We start from the raw sequence: 27,473 nt of genomic DNA, 5'->3' as shown, positions 1-27,473 counted from the left end.
CATCTTCCGGGGTAGAAAAGTCTTTAAAGGAATTTCCGTCAAAGATTCTCAGACGAGCAGGGTATAACAGAGCAAATTTGCCACCAGCTGTCACCAATTTAGAACAGGCAGGCGTAAAAGCTTTTCTTAGTCGCGTTAACTCTGGAGAATAGTCTTGAAACAGCAGCAATTTATTTCCATCCCACGAGAGATCCCTGAGGCGACGAGACGCTGACCATAAAGCTTCTTTATGGAGGAAATTGAGGCATTTAAATAGAACCGCACGTGGTCTGGAGTTCGGGCCAGGGAGTCTGGAGAGGCCAGTTCTATGAGCCCGTTCCACGACTAAATCAGCACATACTTCCTTTATATCCAATAACTCAGGCAACGTATGGCGTAGAAAACGATACAGCTCAGGGCGACGGATTGTCTCAGGCAAGCCAATGAGGCGCAAATTATATCTGCGCGATCTATTTTCTAAATCGTCTAGCTTTGCCCAGACTTGTGCGTCAGATTTTTGGAGGGCAGCAGTGGTTTCATTTAACGACATCTTGGAAATTAGAGCCCACTGTTTCTTCAACATGAGCTAACCTCTTCGTGAGCTGTTTATATTGGCTTTTAATATCCAAAAATGCTTGCTGTAATGCAGCCGCTTGTGATTGAGCCTGCTCTTGCAATAAAGGTTGCACTGTTTCTTTAACAGCCTGCACAATATCAGCGTAAGACAATGCACTGTCAGGAGTACTAATAGGTGCTGCAGCAGGTGCAGAACCTTTGTGGAGCCGTTTCGGTACCTGTAGTTCCACAGGAGCTGCCGGGTCTGAGAGCCCAGGACCTGGTGCTGCTGCGGTGGCCATCTTAGGTGTGGCGCTGCGGTCACTTTCCTTTGCGGCTTTAGGCGGCTTCCTGGGCATGCTGCCGGCCAGGTGCCGCTCCATAGACAGGGAGGGGACCCCTAGGAGGCTTGAGGGGGTAAGAGGTGGAGGTGGGGGCGCCTAGATAGGCGAAACGCCGGGTTGAAGGCAGTGGGCACCGGAGCTGAGACGGAGCGCTGCTACTCCATGCGCTGCCGGAACTGGACGTCCCATTAAATGCACATTAAAAGTTTCTGTACTCAATCTACCTAATAAATTGATCGCAGGGCCCAGATTGGTTTTCAAATTTGAATTCAGTTTTTAGTGTATATAGAGAATTCTTGGCGACTACCATCCTCTACAGGAGGTCAAACGTCGTCTGAGTCTCTGCAGCCATCTCTGGCGCTAACAGACACAGATTACATTTTCTTGCCCAACCAGATGGAGTAGGCTAACAAATATTTAATATGATTTATTCCAGGGTTAGGCAACCTTTGGCACTCCAGCTGCTGTTGAACTACAAATCTCAGCATGACCTGCCAAAGCTTTAGCATGCCCTACCAGCAAAACTGTGGCATGGCATGCATGCTGGGAGGTGTAGATCCACAGCCACTGGAGTGCCATCGGTTGCCTACCCCTGATTTAGACTTGGTCCAGTGATAAGTTTGTGTGTAAACATCAGTGCTGTGCTATCTGCCAGTGTTTGCTGTACCAGTATTTCCCAATGCTTTATAATTAGACCGGAAATGTGATTGTGAAAGCGATCCATCATCTGTCCCCCCTGGGAGGCATATGGTTACTTGTACAGAATGCTAGCTATGCATGATGTTCCAGGGCAGATGCAGACACCAATCATTTGCATGGTGATTAGCCATGTGGACGCTATTTATCATGGAGACAGTTCAGTCTGTGCTGTGCCATGGAAGATATTCAATGAGTAGTAGATACAGTATATGGAATCTTTTGTATGATCTGTAAGGTTTAAGTGCTGTTGACATGAGTTTTGCTATTGGCCAAAGTGACCCATTTGTTGAATGTTTTACATATTTTGCTAAAAGCCAAATGTGCCATGAAAGTTTCCTATCTTTGCATATGTGGCAGCAGAACTATTTGTTAATTATTACAGTTCTGCTCCCTGCTCTTATGCCACGCCACTCACCCAGCTGCATACTTTATGACACCATGGATGCATAGACTCTATTTACATCCATTTGTGACTCCTTGTTTTCATGTATTTGATCCTGTTGTAGTTATGTTTACTGCCCTGTTATTCCCTCTAAATCTAAAAGTATTTAAATTTCTCTTACATTTTTCTTTTACCTTCCCCCCTCCAAATTTCCTACTCTCCAACTCTAAGCCGCTGCATCAAAAGCCGCTGCTTAGTGTATAAACCCCTCATACTGAGGAACCATTGGTACCTCTCTTTCGTTTCAGGTTATTCACTGGACTTGACCTGCTTAAATTTCTTTTTTTATAGATTCTTTATTTTCAAATTTTCATCAGAAAAAAAAGAAATGACAAAAACACAACTAGCTCGCATATCTCAAATACAAGACATTAAACAACATGACTATTTTTCTCATATAGAACAGATGTGTAACAAAAGAGAGAGAAAAAAAACCCAAACAAAAAAACAAACAAAAACAAAACAACAACAATACTGAATCAAATAATCTGAGGTGGGAGGGAAGGATGGGTAAGACGAGGGTTGGGGAACAGGTAAGTCGGTTTGTAAGCTGGAGCATTTATACGATTTTCATCAATTTTCGGGAGGGTTGACATTATGCATGGTTCGGCCGGAGTCAGCGCGGTGTATTCTCGCGTGGTCTTAAAAATTCAAGCCACAGATACCAGGTCAATGTATATGTGGAGTGTTTTTCTAGAGCAGTGTGGTAGATTTCCACCATGTGCATGTAAAAATCCATTCTTTGACATCATTCCCAAATCATAGGAGCTGTTGTTGAGCGCCAGTGTACTGGTATCACCACTCTTGCTGCATTACCTAAATGTTTCAGTAGTGAGTTTTTATATCTAGTCGAAGGGATATCGGAGTGCGAAAGCAGCCAGAAGTCAGGTCCGCCGGGTACAGCACACCCTACTATTTTGGATGGACCTGTTTAAATTTCAATAAAAATGGGAGAAACAGGGATATAGATGTATATCATAGTTACCTCACTTTTATTATCTCATCTCCGGGAGAAGCCTATGGCGCGCACTGACCCTATTTTCAATATGGGGGAGGGGGTGCCAATGCTGTTTCTTGCACACAGCGCCAAAATGTCTAGTTACGGCACTGCATGACTCTTACTGTATGTTTAACACAACAATATGGAATTAATGTTGTCAATTTTTTAAATTACTGAGAAGGATACTAAATAACCTCTTATGTTTGCTTGTTTGGGAGAACTCCATCATCAAAAGGCCTTATTCAGAATGTTGTACGCAGTTCCATGAGGGAATCTTAAAGGGAAAGTCCTCTCAGACTTACCTGGGCCTCAGGCTGCCTGAGTGTGCTGTGCAGACAGGCCGAGCCGGGCAGCCTTCCCAGTTTCTTCCAGTTGCTCTTCTCTTAGCTGGAGGCTCTGGCAGACGGGGGCAGACTTTTTCTGCAGAACCTAAGTCTATTAGGACTTTCCCTTTGAGATAAAGGATTCCTCCACCAGTTCCCCCACCTCCGCTGCAGGATAAACACTTTTGGGTCCTTACTCAGAATCCGCATTGAAGCCACAGTCGTCAGCCATGATTATTTCAAGAAGATTGAATTGATGCTTGGGAACACTTTCACCCATTATAAAGATACATTTTTATATCTTACTTAATTACATCATAGCAATTGCTGAGGTGGGATTGCCCTTTCACTTTATCTATGTTGAGGGGAGAGGACGCTATCCCTGGTCTTATTCTACTATAGCTGCTTTGGCGCATTCCGGGTACTAATCTGTTTTCTATAACCTATCTAGCTAATACCTCATCAAGTTAGTGACATTTGGTAGAGGAAAAGGAGGGTGGGGGGTTTATAATAACAAGATAAAACGATATGCAAAGGCCTTAATTGCTTAATATAGTGGGAGCCCTGGAATTGTGGACGTTGATAGACTACAGATTTGTTAGTCATTATAATATCCCCGTTACTGAGTGTGATATGATACATCATAACATTCGACATTGATCATATAGACAGTGATGAAATGTTGACATGTTAGCGTGACGTCATCTAGTCCCTGGTAGCCCAGTGGCGACTTACCTGCTAAATGTTGACATGTTGCCTGTCGACATTTTAAGTGTCCTCATTACCGTCAACATTGTGGTGTCAACATTTTGACTACATCCCCCTTTTATTAACCTCCATTGCGTACATGGAGATAGAGCAGACAAAGAAGAAGTGCATGGATAAGGATGCTTTGTATGAAAAACTACTATTATTAACTAGAAATTAAAAACAAACTAAATGAAGCAGTGTGAATCATGCATGCTAAGTTTAGACTTTATTAATCATCAAACAGCACATCTGAAAAGTGTGTCCTTTCACTGTGACCTGAAATCACTCTGGAACTATGGCTTCATTCAGTTGGGCTGCCACAAATGCTTCATACTGAAAATGTCTCTGCTGACAGTTTAATAGACGTTTGTGGCACTGCATTATTGTGTAGCTTGAATTATTTCAAAGTGCTTGGCAAAACAGACAATGAAAGTCCCTTCCAGAGCTGATTGCACTCCGATGGCAGATAAAGTAATCGGAAATCACCTTTCCTTTTCATCTTTCCAGCATGAAATCCTTCGTCATTGCCGAGTTCTATGCTGGGACTCTATGAAGGTAACCTGCTCTGTAAGCATTTTACATGTTTATGCTTATTTTATTCTAACAGAAATTAAGTTTATTATTTTATGTATATGATCTCATTTGACAACTTGTGCCTTCCAATCTATTTGATAAGTACAGGACCTCAAGCTGAATGAATCTGAGTGAAACATAAAGAACAATTTCACTAAGAACTAAGACATTTTGCTTTGGGTAGAATATCAGGGGCAGACACAGGTTTCTAGAAGGGGGTTTCCAAATGAGAGTGTGCTCAGCCCATGGAGGGGGGCCTGACAAATTATAGTCTGCCTAATACAGAATGCAGTGCAGAGCCGGCCCTAACCAATATGATGCCCTAGGCAAGATTTTGGTTGGTGCCCCCTAGCACCACTGCTAGTTTGGCCTCTGACCCTGCACCCCTTTCCCAACACCATCACCCCCACCCATAGCAGTCCTCATTTTGGTGCTCCTACCCCCTATATTTTAAATAGGTACAGTGCACACATTCAGCGCACAGCTCAAAAAGGGTTGTGTTCTTGCTGGGAAGGACATGGACACACAATAATACCCCCAATTCAAATTAAACCCACAGTAGTGCAACTTTATTCACATTTTATCATGCAATAGTGCCCTTATTCACGTTACATCACACAGTAGTACCACTTCACCTTATAAACATTACTACTCACAGTAGTGCCCCTTATTCACATTACATCACACTGAATTGCTCCTTATTCACATTAGATCACACAGTGGTGCCCTTTCTATACGTTACGCGACACAGTAGAGCACCTTATACACATAATGCAACACATTAGTAATGCATTTATGCACATAATACCACACAGTAATGCCCCTTACACATGACACACATTATTAATGTCCTTATAAACATAATGCGCCTTACACATTATGCCAACCTTTATTAATGCCCCTATACCAGTGGTTCTCAAACTTTTTTGAATCACGGCGCCCTAGAGTATCAGATTTTTTTTTTTTGCGGCACCCCTAGGCCATAAGTTTTTTATTGAGAAATTTAGAAAGAAATATTAAATTAAGTAAATTGTGTTTATATGTCATCCTTTGGTTCCATTGTGTGGTGAGGGACAGGATTTGCTTCTGTTTGTCCACATTTTTTATGATTGGCAGCCGCCAGTGCTGGCGTTGCCTATAAGATTGACCATAAATAAATTGAGTTGGTCCTGGACCACCAAACCAAGGCAACCCTGCAAGAGTCCCGTGGCACTCCACGGTGCCACAGCACACAGTTTGAGAACCACTGCCTTATACACATAATGTCCCTTACACATATGCTGCACATAATGTCCCTTTCACATATGCCGCACATTATTAGTGCACTTATACACATAATGACACACACACAGTGCCCCTTACACATATGCCACACATTATTAATGCATTTATACACATGACACACATAATGCCCCTTACACATATGTCGAACACTCCTGCACAACCAACCCACCTGCACACAGCACTCATATGGCCGTTAACACTGTGACCTCTGCCTCTGCTTGGATACAGATGTGTTCTCATACTTGTCTCACAGCCAGATCTGTAAAACATATGTTCTACTCCACTGTGCAATTATTATGTCCAATACTGAGTATGGCACTACAGAGTATGCAGTTACACAAGCAAACTCTGTAGTGACATGCATATTTTTGTGCGACTTTTTCCATTAAAATGCATCTTATTCTCAAAATTATGTGAATAGGACGCACAAGCAGCTTATGCTGATTAAATGGATAGGTTGCATGCCCATATTCTGTGTGCGACCGTGGCTGTATCTGCATACGAAATACTACACTACAGCGTTTTCCTAACGTAGTATTTCATGTGCAGATACAACCGCGGATGCACACAGAATATAGGCATACCGATAAATTTGAATAATCAGAGTCTGTACATCACTATGCGAATAAGACGCATTTTCAGCAAAAAAAGTCGCCTGGCAGCTCACTCACACCAGGCATCTCCCACTGCATGGCGTATTGAGGCAAGATGTATGAGGACACATCTGTAGAAGAATCACAGTGCCTGACAGAGAGAAAAAAGAGAGCGATAGAGGCAGGGGTCAGAAGGGAGCAGATAGAAACTATAAGCCTAATTCAGACCTGGTCGCTCAGCAGCAGTGTACGCAGGCTGAAGCCCTGTGCTTTTGTGCGCATATGCAGCAGCCGCACTGCTCGTGCGCACACAGGGAGATGCGACGGCATCTCACCTGTGCGATCACCTCTGTCTGATTGACACGCAGAAGCAGTTACGGGGCGTTATGGCGGCGTGGTCCGGACAACCTGGTGTATCCGGACCATTTGTGAGGCAGGTCGTGCTGGCTGCGTGACGTCATACACAGCCACTGCAACCGTAAACATGGCTGGTAGCCTCCTAGCTGCGTAGGCAGAGAGCTACTCAGCAGGTGCGAAAGCATTGCTAATCTGCCAATCCATGTGTTTTCAGACAAGTCGGAATTGCCGACCTGTCGGAAAAACGTCAGCCCGATTAAATAGGTCGGAACACTATCCAACCTAAAAAAGTCGGAAACTGACAAGATGGCAGTTCCGACTTCAACTGAATATCCCCCTTAGACATTCGGAGCATGACAGGAGTCAGAAGGATAGTCTGTAGGGTATGAATGGTCTTTATGCTCTGTTGGTAAAATATTTATTTAAAGTATTTTCATATACAGGGTAAATGTCTTCCAAGAAATGATTGCTTATTCTGTTGTTTCTTCTCCTATCAGGAGAGAGAGTAGCCTCGATACCTGCCTTGCACTTCATATTGTTTTTGTGACATAAACCAGTGACCAAGTTCACTGCCGATATGTAAAAAGGATTGGGGGTTACGTGGCCTGCACGCCACAGGTTCGCCCAGGTTCTATTCCCACTCTATGGGTGTCATAGACTCTGTTAGCCGGTATTGTGGCTGGTGGCATTGTTAGGTAAATGTATTATAGCGGCACGCATCGGCAAGATGTAAGAACGTCTTTCGCTCCCCCCTCTGGCGATGTCCCTCTGAGCCCACAGTGCATCAGCTCAGTGCCGATGCGCTGTGTCTCCTTCCCGGCAGCTCCTGTGCGCATGCGTGGGATCTCGCTACTCACGCGAGATCCCTCTGCAGTCCGGAGCCGGCACACGCCACAGGTAGGGACAGCTCTGTCAAAATCAACAGGTGTTGGAACGGTTAGCGATACTGATCATTCATACATTACCCGCACATATCTTTTATCACTGTGCCCCCACCGCAGCCATCATACATGGGGGAAAAGCGGTATAGCTCTTCTCCCCCATATCGCCACATCATACATTTACCCATATGAATCTTTGGGATCCCAGCGTAGGAACCTGTGAAAAAAACGTCAAGCCTCAGAAGTGATCTTACTGGTTTTTAATAAAAGATGCCACAATACGGTCAATACGGCAATATTTGTTACATGTATTGCTGAGACTGTAGAGAAAAGTGATTTTCTGTACAGAAAGTGCTTTAATACATGTTGCATGAATCTAGCGCATTTGACACTTATCTACTGATGATATATTTCCCCTAAGTCTTTCAGAAAGAAAGGCAGTGAGATGCGGGCATACAGATTCTATACATAGCAGCTGAATCTTTCTTCAGGTTCAGTGAGCGCTTCCCCTGAGGTTATACAGCTGTGTCTGAATCATGCCACTCAAGAAGTCCTGTCAAATGAGGTGCAAGGCCGCCGGTTTAGGCCAATACTACCAAAGCCTTGTAGATAGGGTGTAAATAAACATTTAGAGGCTTCTGGCCTTCATGTACAGAGACATTACTTTCACCTGTGAATACCCAATAAGTGCCGTCTGTACTGACCGGTCCATCCTAATTACAGTAATATTTCTCATTATTCAACTTGGTGATGATAATTACTGCTGTATCTACTGTAGTTATTTTGTGAACGGAATAATTTAATGAATACATGAAAACATACGCTCCAATCTTCCTGTTATATATGGTTTCCCCTTGTCATGATGGAAAGAAGCCCAGAAAAAGTGCAAAAACGACCACCAGCAAGAATTGCTGGAGCATTTACTGTAGTTCTCCAACAGAGCCTAATAGTAAAACACAATAACACAGATTACATTAAAATAAACACAACAAAAAAAAAAGAAAAAGGAAACAATCATATGACTACAGGTAGATTTACTAACCAGAGAGTTTGCTGTCTATTGCAATTCGACTGGCATTAATGGCACATTATAGTCTGAAAAAAAACAGTATTTACTTTGGATTGGTTTTGACTCTTTTTTTTAATTCGCAGTTAACTGTCAGATTTGGAGCCCCTGTACGGACGGCAAATCCCTACGGGAATCTAACATCAGTCTGTTGCGATTTAAACACTGCACAGATGACTTTGTTCATGCAGGCTTTATTGTTGTAAAAAAAAAGTAATTGATAGGCAGCAACTGTATGTGGGAGGTAATGGGGGTGTGGCTATTAAAACGCAGAGGAATCGTGACCGTTTTTGCGGACTTGCTGGAGCCAGCTACTGCATCATTGTACACATTGCTTCTGGTACCTGCGTCTTAGTTGAGGTACCATAGGGTCTGGGTGGTCCTTTGATGCATCTTTGTACGCAAGCGATGCATCTGCGTCGGCGGTGGACATTTCAATAGAGATTCCAGCAGCTGCTGCATTAGTATATCTTCCCAGATCTTCTGTGTACAAGGACGCCGCGGTAACTGGGATTGCGCCAACCTATGAATCAGGCACTCAATTACTGTGCTCAGAAAACATTCCATAATCTGTATTACAGTCCAGCTAAATTAGTGCTTTCAACACTTTTGCTTTTTGGCCTAGGCTGCGTGATCTTGTGATTTAAAGCTCATGAGATTAGTCATTTCAGAAAATACAAAAGCTGATTTACATCATTTTGTGCAATTAATGTAGTGAGGTTACTCACATTAAGTTATTAGAGAAACCTTTATGTGTTCTCTCTTTTAATGAACTGCCTATATTCTTCTAAATGAGCAACTAATTGCTCATTGCATTTAAAAATCTGTAGAGGTGATTAATTAACCTGTAGTCCATGCAAGATGATTAAATTGCGCCATTGTGCGATTCAAGAAGATCATTGCAATACGAAGCAATTGGAAACAGTGAGTTACAAAATGAGTGGTCTCCGGTATGACATTATTCTCCTGATATCACATGACTAAATATCGCACATTTTAGTTTTCCCTTTGATTTAAGTCAGGAATGGAACACTAGTATAAAGTACCTCGAGCATGTCATGTAAGCACGCTTTAAGTGCAACCATTTGCCTCCAAACACTGGGAAACCGACAAAAATGGTTGGTCAGTTGGTTAAATCCATTTGTCCGTTTTTTCAGTTTTCTGGCGTTTGGGAGCAAATGGTTAATTAACATTTGCTTCCATACGTTACCAGATTTTTGTTCCAACTAGCCAGGATGCGCAGATAATCTTAAAGTGTGTTCCCAGCTTTCATTTTAAAAATTAATAAATGATCTTATATTTTCAGTAGCATAAAGCTGAAATATACAATTGCTTAATCCAATCTGGGTAGGGTATGTCTGCTGTGTACATTCAGCGTATAGTATGTGAGAAACATTTGTCCTGTCAGATCTTATACAGACCCTGATTTATCTCCTCATGCATGTTGATAGAAGCTGACCTTACTTCACTCTGTGCAGAGAAATATTAATGTTCTCACATGGTAGCTCATTATGGAATTCATTTTCTTCCTGGCAAGACTTCTTTTGAAGAACACTCAGGTACATAGTTGCACTGAGTGATCATTGTGCTGCCTGCTTAGTAATGAAAGGGTTATATGTATATAATAAGATTACTTCTTCTGAATGTTGCTCTTGTTCCACCACCTGCGCTGGAGTTGAAAGCTGAGCATTTTTTTTCATGGAAACATGACTGGACATCCCAAATGGTTGTAAATTATATTAGTATATCCTGAGGGAATTAAAATATCACTGTGTTAAACATGATCTATGGGTATTGCTTATATCACAGATTGTCCTGTCTCTCTGCTAGTATTCCTCATGGGATAGAGGTGTTTGTTCTAATTTTAGGTATTATCAGTGGTCGAAATGGGGGTATGCAAAAGTCAAGGATGTAATTATGCGTGTTCCAGAAAAGGGGGCGTGGCCACCCAAAGGGGGCATGATCACCCAATAGGGGGCGTGTCCCATGTAGTAGAACCCCTTATACTATCTAGTACTGGTGCCCCTTTCACATTATAGCACACCGAATGAGCCGAAAATCACCTTGTAGCACACTGAATGAGCCGAAATTCACCTTGTAGCACACTGAATGAGCCGAAATTCACCTTGTAGCACACTGAATGAGCCGAAATTCACCTTGTAGCACACTGAATGAGCCGAAATTCCCCTTGTAGCACACTGAATGAGCCGAAATTCACCTTGTAGCACAATGAATGAGCAGAAATTCACCTTGTAGCACACTAAATGAGCCGAAATTCACCTTGTAGCACAATGAATGAGCAGAAATTCACCTTGTAGCACACTGAATGAGCCGAAATTCACCTTGTAGCACAATGAATGAGCAGAAATTCACCTTGTAGCACACTGAATGAGCCGATATTCACCTTGTAGCACACTGAATGAGCCGAAATTCACCTTGTAGCACACTGAATGAGCCAAAATTCACCTTGTAGCACACTGAATGAGCCGAAATTCACCTTGTAGCACACTGAATGAGCCGAAAATTCACCTTGTAGCACACTGAATGAGCCGAAATTCACCTTGTAGCACACTGAATGAGCCGAAAATTCACCTTGTAGCACACTGAATGAGCCGAAATTCACCTTGTAGCACACTGAATGAGCCGAAATTCACCTTGTAGCACACTGAATGAGCCGAAATTCACCTTGTAGCACACTGAATGAGCCGAAATTCACCTGGTAGCACACTGAATGAGCCGAAATTCACCTTGTAGCACACTGAATGAGCCGAAATTCACCTTGTAGCACACTGAATGAGCCGAAATTCACCTTGTAGCACACTGAATGAGCTGAAGTTCACCTTGTAGCACACTGAATGAGCCGAAATTCACCTTGTAGCACACTGAATGAGCCGAAATTCACCTTGTAGCACACTGAATGAGCCGAAATTCACCTTGTAGCACACTGAATGAGCCGAAATTCACCTTGTAGCACACTGAATGAGCTGAAGTTCACCTTGTAGCACACTGAATGAGCCGAAATTCACCTTGTAGCACACTGAATGAGCCGAAATTCACCTTGTAGCACACTGAATGAGCCGAAATTCACCTTGTAGCACGCTGAATGAGCCGAAATTCACCTTGTAGCACAATGAATGAGCCGAAATTCACCTTGTAGCACACTGAATGAGCTGAAATTCACCTTGTAGAACACTGAATGAGCCGAAATTCACCTTGTAGCACACTGAATGAGCCGAAATTCACCTTGTAGCACACTGAATGAGCCGAAATTCACATTGTAGCACACTGAATGAGCCGAAATTCACCTTGTAGCACACTGAATGAGCCAAAATTCACATTGTAGCACACTGAATGAGCTGAAATTGTGACAGCAGGGACAGCCAGAGTGACGACAGGGAGAGAGAGACAGTAACGACAGGGAGAGAGAGACAGTAACGGCAGGGAGAGAGAGACAGTGATGACAGGGAGAGAGAGACAGTGACGACAGGGAGAGAGAGACAGTGACGACAGGGAGAGAGACAGGGAGAGAGAGTGACGACAGGGAGAGTGACGACAGGGGGAGAGTGACGACAGGGAGAGAGTGACGACAGGGAGAGAGTGACGACAGGGACAACAGGGAGAGTGACAACAGGGAGAGTGACGACGGGGGAGAGAGTGACGACAGTGAGAGTGACGACAGTGAGTGACGACAGGGAGAGAGAGTGACGACAGAGAGAGACAGTGACGACAAAGAGAGAGAGACGACAGGGAGAGAGTGACGACAGGGAGAGAGTGACGACAGGGAGAGAGAGACGACAGTGACGACAGGGAGAGAGACGACGGAGAGAGACGACAGGGAGAGTGGCGACAGGGAGAGAGAGTGACGACAGGGAGAGAGTGATGACAGGGAGAGAGTGACGACAGTGACGACAGGGAGAGAGACGACAGTGACGACAGGGAGAGAGAGACGACAGTGACGACAGGGATAGAGTGAAGACAGGGATAGAGTGACGACAGCGATAGAGTGACGACAGAGAGTGACGACAGAGAGAGACAGTGACGACGGAGAGACAGTGACAACAGGGAGAGACAGTGACGACAGGGAGAGAGGCAGGGGGAGAGACGGGGAGAGAGAGTGACGACAGGGAGAGTGACGACAGAGGGAGAGTGACGACAGTGACGACAGGGAGAGTGACGACAGGGAGAGAGTGACGACGGAGAGAGTGACGACATTGACGACAGGGAGAGCGTGACGACAGGGAGAGACAGTGACGACAGAGAGAGAGATATGGGGGAGAGACTGACGACAGGGAGAGAGTGACGACAGTGACGACAGGGAGAGAGTGACGACAGAGGAAGAGTGACGACAGCGAGAGTGACGACAGTAACGACAGGGAGAGTGACGACAGGGAGAGTGACGACAGTGACGACAGGGAGAGTGACGACAGTGAGAGTGACGACTGACGACAGGGAGAGTGACGGCAGGGAGGGTGACAGTGACGACAGGAACAGCAGGGAGAGAGGTGACAGCAGGGGAACATTACCTTATTTGTTGCTGGCAGCAGTGAGTTGGCGCCGGGCGGCTGGTGAGCAGGGCCGGCGGCCGGCTGGTGAGCGGGAGCAGCGGGTGGATGGTAAGCGGCGTGCGCGGCCGGCTGGCAGCGGTGAGCGGCTGTGAGCTAATACAGCGCTCTACATAGCCGCCGGCCGCCGCGCAGGGACGGGGAGCACCATGTGCAGCAGGATGGCCACTTCCCTCGCCTCCTGCTGCACTTTCTGGGCTCATTTCCGGGTCAGTGGAAGAAGTAGCGGTATACCATACCGCCGTATACCGCCCCACTTCGACCACTGGGTATTATACAACAGTGAAACAAGAGCTTACTCAGCATAGTGTATAGATCTGAATTTATTGGCAACGTTAAATAGTGTTAATGTGAGTGATAGGCAAGCTGATACATTTCAGGGGTTGCATTAGGCGGCACTCTAATCCTCAAAAGGGTCGCACACTGGGCCTGATTCAGTTCTCTATGCTATAGTGACGCATGCCGCAAAGTACCGATGTTCGGTACTTGCGCATGCACTGGACCCGCACATGTGCAGCATGGATCTGTGACGTCGGCCGCAGTACAGCATCAGACTGTCAATGATTGACAGTCTGATGCCATTTGTGGGCGGGGAGTGGGTCAAGCTCCATTTCTCAAAACGGAGGCATGATGCCGCCATTGTGAGCAGAGGGATAAGGCCAGGATCTCTGTCAGAGAACGGAAATTTACTGGCCTCTTTGTAGGACCTGCGGAGGCCGATGCTGTCACAGATGATTCGATACTGTGTCCTGGGACATAGCACAGATCAGTAATGCATGCAGGAGGTGTGACGCCTCCTTCTGCGTTACCATACATAGCTGTGGCTACTGCTTCCATGTAAGCAGCAGTGATGGCAACTCCAACTGCATCTGAATCAGGCCCCTTACTCTCCGTAAAAAAGTAAAACAACATATTTAGTGAAAGGAAGACACACCTGTAATAAATCAGCAGGCATTTTAAACAAGTATTACTGGCTGCCCCCGGAGTCAGTCTACCTGCGCTGTCTGCTCCTCCTCTATGGCAGGAGCTGGGTGCTGCAGGGAACCATCATTTTGGTATCATCCCCTCTGAGGGGGTGCACCTGAATGCGGCCCACATCCCCCTTGTGACGCCACTGACATAGAGGTAGGAAGGCTCTGCTTGCCATCTTACAATATAGGGAAATAGGCATTGATACACAGAGAGGTAGGAAGGCCCTGCTCGCAATCTTACAATCTATAGGGAAATAGGCATCAGATGCAATTGAATAGTAACTTGTGTAACAGTTAAGGCTGTGGTGTGATATCTTGACAGTCATGATGTAGATAGTGATGAAATTACTTAAAGGTCCCGGCGGTCCTTTGTGACCGTGACTTATGGCTTAGAGTTGTGATCCTCCAGCATTCCGGTGCGTATTTCTCCCCTAATCCCTACCCCTAACCCTTACCTTCACCTCACCACAGACTAACCCTGACCCTCCCGCCATCAGCTTAAACCTAATGTCAGCATTCTAAAGGGCCCCATACACTAGAACGATAATGCTCGATTTCATCCGATTTCGGGCATTCGGCCAATATATCGGGTGAAATCAAGCATTTTGGAGGTGTTTCTGATCCGGTCGGATCCTCCAGATTGAACGTGCTGCACTCGTGATATGTCAGACCCTGCAGGCATGGCTGGGATTGCCCAAGATATATCGTATGCCAAAGGACAGCATATGAAGTATCTTGGGCGATCCTGCCGCCTGGGAGGCTTCCGGGGTGATCGCCTGCGACATGTCAGACGGACATGTCTCAGTAGTGTATGGGGCCCTTAAGAATGTTGACATGTTGCCTATCGACATTTTAACATCATTAACATCATTGTCAACATTGTGCTGTCAATATTATGAATGTCAACATTGTCATTGATGACCTTTTTGTCTACATCCCATCTGTTACTGGTTGATCTTTTTGTATGTTTTCCATAAAGAGTGCAATGAAGGGATAATACACACAGAATGTAAACCGTGTCGTCCTGCAGCAACAGGGCTCTAGTTATTATCCAATGCAGTTTTGCCCCAACAAGTTACTTATTATTATCATCACTGCTGTTTGCGGCGATAACAAATGTATATTTATGGTAATTCAACAAAAACTACTTGCTGGGACTGTGGCTCCGTGATAACAGTCTATCCTATTAACTAGTGATGAGCGGGTTCGGTTCGTCGGAATCCGAACCCCCCCGAACTTAACCCATTTTACACGGTTCCGAGGCAGATAAGAATCTTCCCGCCTTGCTCGGTTAACCCGAGCGCGCCCGAACATCATCATCCCGCTGTTGGATTCTCGCGAGATTCGGATTCTATATAAGGAGCCGCGCGTCGCCGCCTTTTTCACTCGTACATTGGAAATGATAGTGAGAGGACGTGGCTGGCATCCTCTCAGTTTTATTCAGGTGGCTGCAAATATCTATGCTCACTGCTTTATTGTGGGGACTGGGGACCACCAGTATTATATAGGAGGAGTACAGTGCAGAGTTTTGCTGACCAGTGACCACCAGTATTATACGTTCTCTGCCTGAAAAACGCTCCATATCTGTGCTCAGTGTGCTGCTCAGTGTGCTGCATATATCTGTGCTCACACTGCATTATTGTGGGGACTGGGGACCACCAGTATTATATAGGAGGAGTACAGTGCAGAGTTTTGCTGACCAGTGACCACCAGTATTATACGTTCTTTGCCTGAAAAACGCTCCATATCTGTGCTGCATTGTAGTATATAGTAGGAGTACAGTGCATAATTTTGCTGACCACCAGTATATAATATATAGCAGTACGGTACAGAAGGCCACTGCTCTACCTACCTCTGTGTCGTCAAGTATACTATCCATCCATACCTGTGGTGCATTTCAGTTTTGCACAGTTTGCTGACCACCAGTATATAATATATAGCAGTACGGTACAGAAGGCCACTGCTCTACCTACCTCTGTGTCGTCAAGTATACTATCCATCCATACCTGTGGTGCATTTCAGTTTTGCACAGTTTGCTGACCACCAGTATATAGTATATAGCAGTACGGTACAGTAGGCCACTGCTCTACCTACCTCTGTGTCATTAAGTATACTATCCATCCATACCTGTGGTGCATTTCAGTTGTGCGCAGTATATATAGTAGTAGGCCATTGCTATTGATACTGGCATATAATTCCACACATTAAAAAATGGAGAACAAAAATGTGGAGGGTAAAATAGGGAAAGATCAAGATCCACTTCCACCTCGTGCTGAAGCTGCTGCCACTAGTAGTAGTGCCTATATTCAAAAAGGGAAGTAAAGCTGAACCAGGTAATTATAGACCAGTTAGTCTTACATCTATAGTGGGGAAAGTATTCTAAGAGATAGTATTCAGAAGTTCCTTGAAACCAATAAGGTCATTAAAAGGAATCAACATGGGTTTATGAAGGACAGATCCTGTCAAACCAACTTACTTGGCTTTTATGAAACAGTAAGCACAAACCTAGATCAGGGTAAAGACGTGGATGTAATCTTTTTAGACTTTGCCAAAGCGTTCGATACTGTACCACACATGAGACTTATCTACAAGCTACAAGAATCAGGGCTAGGAAGCACAATATGCACTTGGGTAAAAAACTGGTTAGATAATAGGAAGCAGCGCGTTGTGGTTAATAGATCTTTTTCAACTTGGACTGAAGTGCTAAGTGGTGTGCCGCAAGGCTCAGTATTAGGACCGCTATTGTTCAATATTTTCATTAACGACCTAACAGAAGGTCTAGAGAGCATGGTGTCAATTTTTGCAGATGATACCAAATTGTGTAAGGCTATAAATACAGAGGAGGATGCCGAGTCTCTTCAGAACGACTTAGTTAAATTAGAAGCATGGGCAGCCAAATGGAGAATGCGCTTCAACACAGACAAGTGTAAGGTAATGCACTGTGGTAACAAGAACATAAATTACACCTACCTACTAAATGGGGTAAAATTAGGGGATTCTGTACTGGAAAAGGACTTAGGTGTCCTCATAGATAGCAAGCTAAGCAGTAGTACCCAAAGTAGGACTGCAGCAAAGAAGGCTAATAAGATATTAGCATGCATAAAACGGGGTATTGATGCTAGGGACGAGAGTATTATACTCCCGTTATATAAATCACTAGTGAGGCCACACCTTGAATACTGTGTACAATTCTGGGCACCGTACTACAAAAAGGATATCCTGGAGCTTGAAAAGGTACAGAGGAGGGCGACCAAACTAATTAAGGGCATGGAGACGATGGAATACAAGGAAAGGCTTGAAAGACTAGGCATGTTTACATTGGAAAAGCGGAGACTAAGAGGGGATATGATCAACATCTACAAATATATAAGGGGACAATACACAGAGCTTGCGCGGGACCTGTTTTTGGTTAGATCAACACAGAGGACTCGTGGACACTCGCTCAGGTTAGAGGAGAGGAGATTCCGCACAATACGGCGTAAAGGCTTTTTCACGGTAAGGACAATACATGTTTGGAATTCCCTGCCCGAGGGAGTTGTAATGGCGGAATCTGTCAACACCTTTAAGAATGGGTTAGATAAATTCCTAATGGATAAGGATATCCAGGGGTATGGTGCATAGTCATGCATTATAGTTACTATAAATAGGGATAAAATGTAACGGCTGACAGCAGCATCAGTCAGAAATTTTAGTCAAATCATCATGCATAGGAGACCACAAATAGGTTGAACTCGATAGACAATTGTCTTTTCAACCTCAGATACTATGTTATTATGTTACTATGTTAGTCATGGCCGAGACGATGAAATGCCATCAACGTCATCTGCCAAGGCCGATGCCCAATGTCATAGTAGAGAGCATGTAAAATCCAAAAACCAAAAGTTCAGTAAAATGATCCAAAAATCAAAATTAAAAGCGTCTGAGTAGAAGCGTAAACTTGCCAATATGCCATTTACGACACGGAGTGGCAAGGAACGGCTAAGGCCCTGGCCTATGTTCATGGCTAGTGGTTCAGATTCACATAAGGATGGAAGCACTCATCCTCTCGATAGAAAACTGCAGTGCCACTCCTAGATGGGCCAGGTGTTTGTGTCGGCCACTTGGGTCGCTTAGCTTAGTCACACAGCTACCTCATTGCGCCTCTTTTTTTCTTTGCATCATGTGCTGTTTGGGGAGTATTTTTTTGAAGTGCCATCCTGCCTGACACTGCAGTGCCACTCCTAGATGGGCCAGGTGTTTGTGTCGGCCACTTGGGTAGCTTAGCTTAGTCACAGAGCTACCTCATTGCGCCTCTTTTTTTCTTTGCATTATGTGCTGTTTGGGGACTATTTTTTTGAAGTGCCATCCTGCCTGACACTGCAGTGCCAGTCCTAGATGGGCCAGGTGTTTGTGTCAGCCACTTGGGTCGCTTAGCTTAGTCACACAGCTACCTCATTGCGCCTCTTTTTTTCTTTGCATCATGTGCTGTTTGGGGACTATTTTTTTGAAGTGCCATCCTGCCTGACACTGCAGTGCCACTCCTAGATGGGCCAGGTGTTTGTGTCGGCCACTTGTGTCGCTTAGCTTAGCCATCCAGCGACCTTGGTGCACCTCTTTTTTTCTTTGCATCATGTGCTGTTTGGGGACTATTTTTTAAATCTGCCATCCTGTCTGACACTGCAGTGCCACTCCTAGATGGGCCAGGTGTTTGTGTCGGCCACTTGGGTCGCTTAGCTTAGTCACACAGCTACCTCATTGCGCCTTTTTTTTTCTTTGCATCATGTGCTGTTTGGGGACTATTTTTTTGAAGTGCCATCCTACCTGACACTGCAGTGCCACTCCTAGATGTGCCAGGTGTTTGTGTCGGCCACTTGGGTAGCTTAGCTTAGTCATCAAGCGACCTCGGTGCAAATTTTAGGACTAAAAATAATATTGTGAGGTGTGAGGTGTTCAGAATAGACTGAAAATGAGTGGAAATTATGGTTATTGATGTTAATAATACTATGGGATCAAAATGACCCCCAAATTCTATGATTTAAGCTGTTTTTGAGGGTTTTTTTGTAAAAAAAACACCCAAATCCAAAACACACCCGAATCCGACAAAAAAATTTCAGGGAGGTTTTGCCAAAACGCGTCCGAATCCAAAACACGGCCGCGGAACCGAATCCAAAACCAAAACACAAAACCCGAAAAATTTCTGGTGCACATCACTACTATTAACTCACTTACGGTTCTTATGTCTTCAGTGTTGATGTGATCAAAAGGTATACTACTATGTATTGCACGTATCTGTACTATACACAGTGCAGAAACCATACAACATACAGCACACTTCTCAGAGTAGTGTTCATTTACCTCGACAACAGCCCCAAAGCAACTAGACTACTCAGGAAATGGTCTGGGCACTGCGATAAATGATCCTGGTGCGTGCATGGCTGCGCTGTTCAGAGGAACGGCACTGGCCAATATTTCCAGAATATTTTGTATGTACTATTTGCCAATGCTTCGCTGTCACCCAGTTTCTACTGGGCACTCCAGCTGTTGTTGAACTACACATCCCAGAATGCTCTGCTACAGTTTTAGCATGACCAAATAGCAAAACTATAGAGAAAAACTGTAGCAGGGCATGCTGGGATGTGCATACCTCCCAACTGTCCCGATTTTCGTGGGACAGTCCCGTTTTTTGAGGACTGTCCCGCTGTCCCACCTGCGGGCTGCAGTGTCCCGCGGTGGGGGAGGGGGGGCAGTTGGGAGTCTCTGTCTCTCGCTGCCCTGCTTAGCAGAGCAGCAGTGAATAGACGCTGTGCGCATGCGCACAGCGTCTATTCACTGGAGTCAGAGGGAGAGGGGGTATGCCAGCGGCTCACAGAGCGCTGGGCATGCCCCCTTAGTGACGAAAACAGGGGCGTGGCTCACGATCGCGGGTCCTCCCGCAAAGCCACGCCCCCTTTTCATAGGCCACGCCGCGCGTGTGTCCCTCTTTGAAGACATGAAAAGTTGGGAGGTATGGATGTGTAGTTCAACAACAGCTGGAGTGCTAAAGGTTCCCCATTCCTGGCTTACATAAGTAGCAGGAGAGGCGTTCAGGCACCAGGATCAATGATCCCAATCCCGGTACTGGTTTCAGAAATGTTATTTGTAAATAATCTCAAAGACTGGGGATCAATGGACCATTCTGTAGTGCCTCAGTTTATTAACATTGCACTTAGGTGCATACAAAACTCATCACTTTCTAGTATGGAACTTGATACTATGACTTGCTATAAATGCTGAATCAGTAAATATTTGCTAGTATAGACAAGATGAAATATAGTCTTATGTACTAGAACTTGCTCTTTTTGAAGGTCTCCTCCTGATTTTTTTGATGCTAACCCCTTCCTATGAGTACCTGTCATAGCGGCAGCACTACTCTACTGGAGTATCCTTGTGATTGAAAGGATGATTGGGCATTTACTAGCTGATGACAGACCAAAAACATTAAAGTACAGACAGTAGTGAAAGTGAAAATCCAGTTTTGCTACACTACAGCAGGATTCCTGCCTATACATGTAATACCTTTCATCGGCTAAGGGAGAGCAGCACAAGGCAACATGCTGATACACCGTGTAATGTTTCACACCTCGCACATACAGTAGTCTGGCTCAGACTTCTCCCTTCTGCAGTGGATTTAGGGGGTCATTCCGAGTTGATCGCTAGCTGAATTTGTTCGCAGCGCAGCGATCAGGCTAAACAACAGCAGTTCTGCCCATGCGTATGCGGCGCAATGCGCATGCGTGACTTACGGGCACAACGAACGATGTAGTTTTGCACAGGGTCTAGCGATGCATTTCAGTCGCACTGGTTGCTGCAGAGTGATTGACATGAAGTGGGCGTTTCTGGGTAGCAACTGACTGTTTTCAGGGAGTGTGCGGGAAAACGCAGGCGTGCCAGGAAAAACGCAGGCATGGCTGGGTGAACGCTGGGCGGGTTTGTGATGTCAAATCTGGAACTGAATAGTCTGAAGTGATCGCAAGTGCTGAGTAGGTTTTGAGCTACTCTGAAACTACACCAATTTTTTTTGCAGGCGCTCTGTGATACAACCGTTCGCACTTCTGCTAAGCTAAAATACACTCCCAGTGGGCGGCGGCATAGCATTTGCACAGCTGCTATACTAACTAGCGATCGATCAACTCGGAATGACCCCCTGATACCCCTTTCACACAGCCATAAATTTCCCGGGTTAAAACACATGAACGCGCATCAACCCGGGAAATTTCTTGGTGTGAAAGGGTACAGGGACAAAAACCCGGGATTTCTGTCCCTGCATTTCAACCCTGCAATCGACCAGGGTTGGTCCCGGGATGATCCCTGGACCCTGGACAGTGTGAATGGTGCAGGGACATGTCCCACCTTCCCGGGTTGCCTCTGCTGATGCTAATTGGCTATTCAGGGCACTTCCTGGTCTTGCGGTTTTTCTGCGACGCCCATTTTCAGAAAATGCAGGGCCATCCCGGGTTCAGTATGAAAGGTGCAGACCTGGGATGTCTCGGCAAAAAATGCTGGTGTGAAAGGTGCCAACCCGGGAATGTCCCTGCATGAGCCCGTGGCAGAATTCCCGGGTTTTGTCCCTGCATTTCTGGTGTGAAAGGGGTATTAGTGTGATCCTAATGACTTAGGCAGTATGTTGTTTTGTGGAATATGTAACAACAGAAAGTAATGCAGTTTCGGGTAAGGACAGATTATTATTTTTGCTTTTTGGAGCTTTAGAGTTAAGCCTATACACAGCAACACTGCTCTCTCACATAGCGGCCGCATGTGAGGAGACGCCAACAAGAGCAACGCACGGGCACACGTGAATTACCGGAGCCGCACTGCAAACAATCCTATACTTGGACCAGTGGAAGGACGCCTGGCGGGTCTCACACTCCCTCTTCTCCCGTGAAATTGCCACATTGGGATCGCTCAGAACAACGCATCGCTATTACAGACTGCAAGTTGTCAAAACCAGTTACTCTTCGTCTGTAGCGGTGAGTCAATCAGAGGTAGCAGCACAGCGCAGATCCACCTTTTCCTACGCTGAATGGTTACAATTAATAAGTATGCAACATTGTTACTCCTGCTAAATCAATTTCACAAACATTTATCCAATGACGGGTCTGTGGATTTTTACCCCTCTCCCTTTATTTCTTCTCAGTTTTAATTTCATGCATCCAATGTACTATAATATTCTTGTTATTTAAATTATACTTATGTATTAATTTGTGTATATTATATATGACTGTTTAATGTATTTGACAAGCACCCTCTTGATATTGCTAACTGTAGAGATACAGTATATCATTATCATTGTTTTATAAGTAGATTAAGACATACTGTACCAGAGTGTTTTCTATGGGAGCTGCATTGTTTTAAATGTCAATGCAGGGTGACAACAGATTTATTTATTTATCTTTAACTAATTTTTTATTGTTATATATACATATTTTTTATTAGATTAAATATATTATAATATTTATTGGATATTGCCCATTGCGCCCTGTTTTATTATAATTACTAATAATAGCAAATGGCTGAAAAAAAAAAAAAAAAGCAAAGCCCTCTAATGACATAAGCAGCTCTTTTTAATTCTAATGCCCAGAATCCTTTGCTGCGGGTCAAGCTGCGATGAGTTTTGTGAGATTTTTTGTTGTTGTTTGGTTTGTTTTCTTTTCTGGCCCAGGAAAATAATATGTAAGTTCTGTGTTCTCTTTTCTGAGCCAGAATACAAAATCAAGGAACAGTATAGTACTTTGTCTTAGTGCTTTATAAGGGGGTTTTGTTCAGGTAAGCCTCTGTTGTGAAGATGACTGGATCCCCTAACTCATTTGTCATAGCTGACTCTTCCCATCATCGGGGGTCTTTATTAGAAGTTTATGGGGCACAATTTGATAACATACTGATGACTGAGGCACAGTATTGAGCTTGTGCTATGCTCTGTAATAGAACTCCTCAGTCTTTGTTGTGGTCTTTCTGTGCTGGTTGCAGCCTGGTGTCTTGTCATTCAGACAGCATAGGTGTTATGTGACTGGCGATCAGCAGATAAGGCCACTTCTCACTGCTAATCTCAGACCTCACTGCAATTTACATTCATGGCCACGTACTATGTAAACTTGCTATGTCACATACGGTAGCTGGTATTAAGGGTGAACTTTAACGTGCATTGCTCTTTACTGTGCTGTGTGAAGTTAATTCCAATTTTCTTGGTATAATTAGCTTTTTTTATCTACTAATTCAATTTTGGTCCTCATAATCTCTTTTTTTAATAGGTTGCTGCAGGTTGTTCTTGCTTCTCCAGAACTTTTGTAATATGCCTAGGTCTCATTCATGCATAGACACTGGGAGAATGGTTATAAATACATTAAATTAAACGTCGCAGTGTTACTAGTAAGCTGGGAAAATTCTGTATGTGAAGACACGGCTATCCTGGCAATGGAAATGAAAACAAGGGTTAATTTTATAAATAATATAAAAAATGGATTGAACGGCATATTTAGCTGAAGCTGGTCTTTGTTAACATCCAGTAGTGTTGCATTAGATAATAACAGGTTAGCTACATTACTGGGAAATGCTGTAATGTCTTGTGTTATTCTTTATTTTACATATTTTTCTATTGTTTCTTTGCAGTACTGGCTGGATCCTGCGAAGACTATCTCAGAACACAAAGACCTGATTAGCAGTAAGTACATTGCTTGAGTGGCTTTCCGAGACTACCTAGTTTACAGTTCCTCTCCATGAGTCATATTATCAGTTGTCATGCTGACTTGTGTTTTCTCAAAAGCTTAATAAAATTCGACATTTAACTAAGTATCCTAAGCTAACTAAAACCTATGCAGTTACTTGTGACTTCCTTTTACTACAGTATATGTGATTTAAATTCTGTAATGAGAAAAAAGTTATCTTGTTAGTACATGTAACAAAAAGAAAAAAAAATCCAGTACAGCTGACAGCGCCTTTGGGATTACCTAGTCACATGACTGGCACAGGGTAACCATCCATTCAACAGCTACTCATTGCCACTCTTTGGGGTATACTGAATTGAAGTCGAAAGCTGCCGTCTGTCGAAAAGACGGCAGTTTTCGACTTTTTTAGGTCAGAAGGGGTTCCGACCTATTCAATCTAACCCCAAATTATTCGACAAGTCGAAAAATTCGACATGTCGAAAAGCACGTGGGTCGGTGGAATAGCTGCCGATATGCGTGCTTGTGTCGAAAACGGGGCCAAAGCCGACAGGTTTTCGACCATCTCAATTCGACTTTAAAAAAAGTCGAATTGAGATGCTGGAGCTGAGACGGGGGAGAGCCGCGGGCAGACAGGGGAGAGCAACGCTACAGCAGCGGGCAGCGTATCCCTCCTTTGCTGGGATTTTACTATAAGGAGACAAAGGGGTATATTCAATCGAAGTCGGATCAATTCCGACATTCATTTGTCGGAATAGATCCGACCTGGGCACTCTCCTGTATCCGCTCCCACATCTCAATTTGACTTTTTCTAAAGTCGAATTGAGATTGCATTGAATAGCACAGGTCAGATCCATTCCGACAAATTAATGTCGGAATTGATCGGACTTCAATTGAATATACAGTACCCCTTTGTCACCTTATAGTAAAATCCCAGAACAGGAGGGATGGTTGGTATTGGCCCAGCTCTTGGGTACTGTGTGTGAATGGTCCTGTCACGTACACATTGTAGTCAACTCATGCAGGGGCAAACTGGGGCACATATATTGATGCATCTACATTCAAAATCTTTAAGTCGGGGTACAGTGGCATTTCCATTATTCTTTTCCTACAGCCTCAACCTGAAATATCCCATTTATGATGCCTGTTTGCGCATAGAACCCTCCACAAAACATGTAGCATACCATAATACATGGACATGTGTAGCTCTACACTTGGTTGTTACAAAACACTGAGGCTTTAGATAGTAGCATGGACCAGCAGTGAATACCATATATTTACTTCATATTTTGGGACCACATGACCATCAAACAACCTCATCTGACACAAACAACCATTCCATGTGCAAAGTCACTCAGCTAACACTTTTATTTGATTGAGCTGCTGCTACATGATTGGCTGATTAAGTATTTGCATTAATGAGCATTTGTACCCAACAAAGCCAGTGTATGTATGAATATATTGATCTTCCCCTTTAGTGAGTAAAAAGGGATATTATGAACAGATAGTCTTTCTGTGAAACGCCTTTCTCCCTTCCTTTATGGTTACATGAAACCTAGTTACATTCTTGATATATAGCAGTGTACAGGGCCGGCTCCAGGCCTACTAGCACCCTGAGCGAGAAAATGTAAAAGCCCCCCCCACGCGCGCGCCGAAGGCGAGCGCGCGCTCCCGGAAAAGTGGGTGTGGCCTCTGGGAAAAGTGGGCGTGGTCTCGTAATTTCATATCATCAAACTATAAACATATTTTCACACAATTAGCAGCCTTACACATAGCCACAGTAGTGTTCCTTACACACAATGTCTCCAGTATAGTGCCAGATACACATAATGTGCAGTGCCAGATAGACATGACATGCCCCCCAGCAGTGCCAGCTACACATGACATGCCCCCCAGCAGTGCCAGCTACACATGACATGCCCCGCAGCAGTGCCAGCTACACATGACATGCCCCGCAGCAGTGCCAGCTACACATGACATGCCCCGCAGCAGTACCAGCTACACATGACATGCCCCCCAGCAGTGCCAGCTACACATGATAGTGTTCACTTTTTAGGGCATGGTGCTGATCACAGGGAGGGCACATTTTTAAGTTAGGAGGGCAAAATGATGTACATACTGCTTGTTGTTCCCATACCTATATGTCAAAGCATGGACAGTGCGCGCCGAAGGCGCGCAGCAAAAATTAAGGGGAGTTACTTCGTGGGGAAGGTACGTGGCCACATAATAGTGGCAATTTGCATTACACCACACAGTAGTGCAGCTAATACACACTGCACCAGGTAGAACCTCCTATACACTTTGCGCCAGGCACAGCACTGAGACACATTGCACCAGGGAGATAACTGAGACACATTGCCTAGCCACAGACGCCTAGCGGGAACACTACATAACATGCTCCCCAGCAGTGCCAGCTACACGCGACATGCCCCCCAGCAGTGCCAGCTACACGCGACATGCCCCCCAGCAGTGCCAGCTACACGCGACATGCCCCCCAGCAGTGCCAGCTACACGCGACATGCTCCCCAGCAGTGCCAGCTACACGCGACATGCTCCCCAGCAGTGCCAGCTACACGCGACATGCCCCCCCCAGCAGTGCCAGCTAAACGCGACATGCCCCCCCCCAGCAGTGCCAGCTACACGTGACATGCCCCCCCCAGCAGTGCCAGCTACATAAATGGCCACACAGTATCAGATATGCACCCACAGTTCAGATACATAAATGCCCCCAAAGTGCCAGATACATAAATGCCTCCACAGTGCAGATATGCCCCCCACAGTGCCAGATACATAAATGCCCCCACAGTGCCAGATACATAAGTGCCCACCAAGTGCCAGATACATAAGTGCCCCCACAGTGCCAGATATAAAAATGCCCACACAGTGCCAGATATGTCCCCACAGTGCCATATATAAAAATGCCCCCACAGTGCCAGATATGCCCCCACAGGGCCAGATACATAAATGCCCCCAGTGCCAGATACATAAATGCCCACACATTGCCAGATGCATAAATGCCCCCAGTGCCAGATGCATAAGTGCCCACACAGTGCCAGATGCATTATTGCCCCCCACAGTGTCAGATACATTAATGCCCCCAGTGCCAGATATGCCCCCACAGTGCCAGATACATTAATGCCCCCAGTGCCAGATATGCCCCCACAGTGCCAGGTAAATAAATGCCCCCCACAGTCCAAGATAAATAAATGCCCCCACAGTGCCAGATAAATAAATGCCCCCACAGTGCCAGATAAATAAGTGCCCCCACAGTGCAGATATACCCCCACAGTGCCAGATACATAAATACCCCCACAGTGCCGATATGCTCCCCCAGTGCCAGATACAGAAATGCCCCCACAGTGCCAGATACATACATGCCCCCACAGTGCAGATACATAAATGCCCCCACAGCGCAGATAT

At 44.9% G+C, this 27,473-nt stretch overlaps 1 protein-coding gene across 5 annotated transcripts in view; it reads left to right on the top strand.

Moving 5' to 3' along the window:
- The window catches only part of EPB41L4A (erythrocyte membrane protein band 4.1 like 4A), a 419,914-nt gene that overhangs the window by 149,701 nt on the left and 242,740 nt on the right, over positions 1-27,473 (top strand). For 4 of the 5 annotated variants that reach the window (XM_063964124.1, XM_063964123.1, XM_063964121.1 and 1 more), the window contains one exon: positions 24,001-24,052. In XM_063964124.1, coding sequence (XP_063820194.1) covers positions 24,001-24,052 — 52 coding nt within the window. Of the gene's footprint in view, positions 1-4,526; positions 4,648-24,000; positions 24,053-27,473 lie in introns of those variants that run through there. The other variant, XM_063964125.1, reaches the window with a different exon arrangement.

Source organism: Pseudophryne corroboree, chromosome 1 (assembly GCF_028390025.1).
Source record: "Pseudophryne corroboree isolate aPseCor3 chromosome 1, aPseCor3.hap2, whole genome shotgun sequence".
NCBI lineage: Eukaryota > Metazoa > Chordata > Amphibia > Anura > Myobatrachidae > Pseudophryne > Pseudophryne corroboree.
Note: the sequence above shows the minus strand (reverse complement) of the source record. Positions and strands in the feature narration are given on the sequence as shown.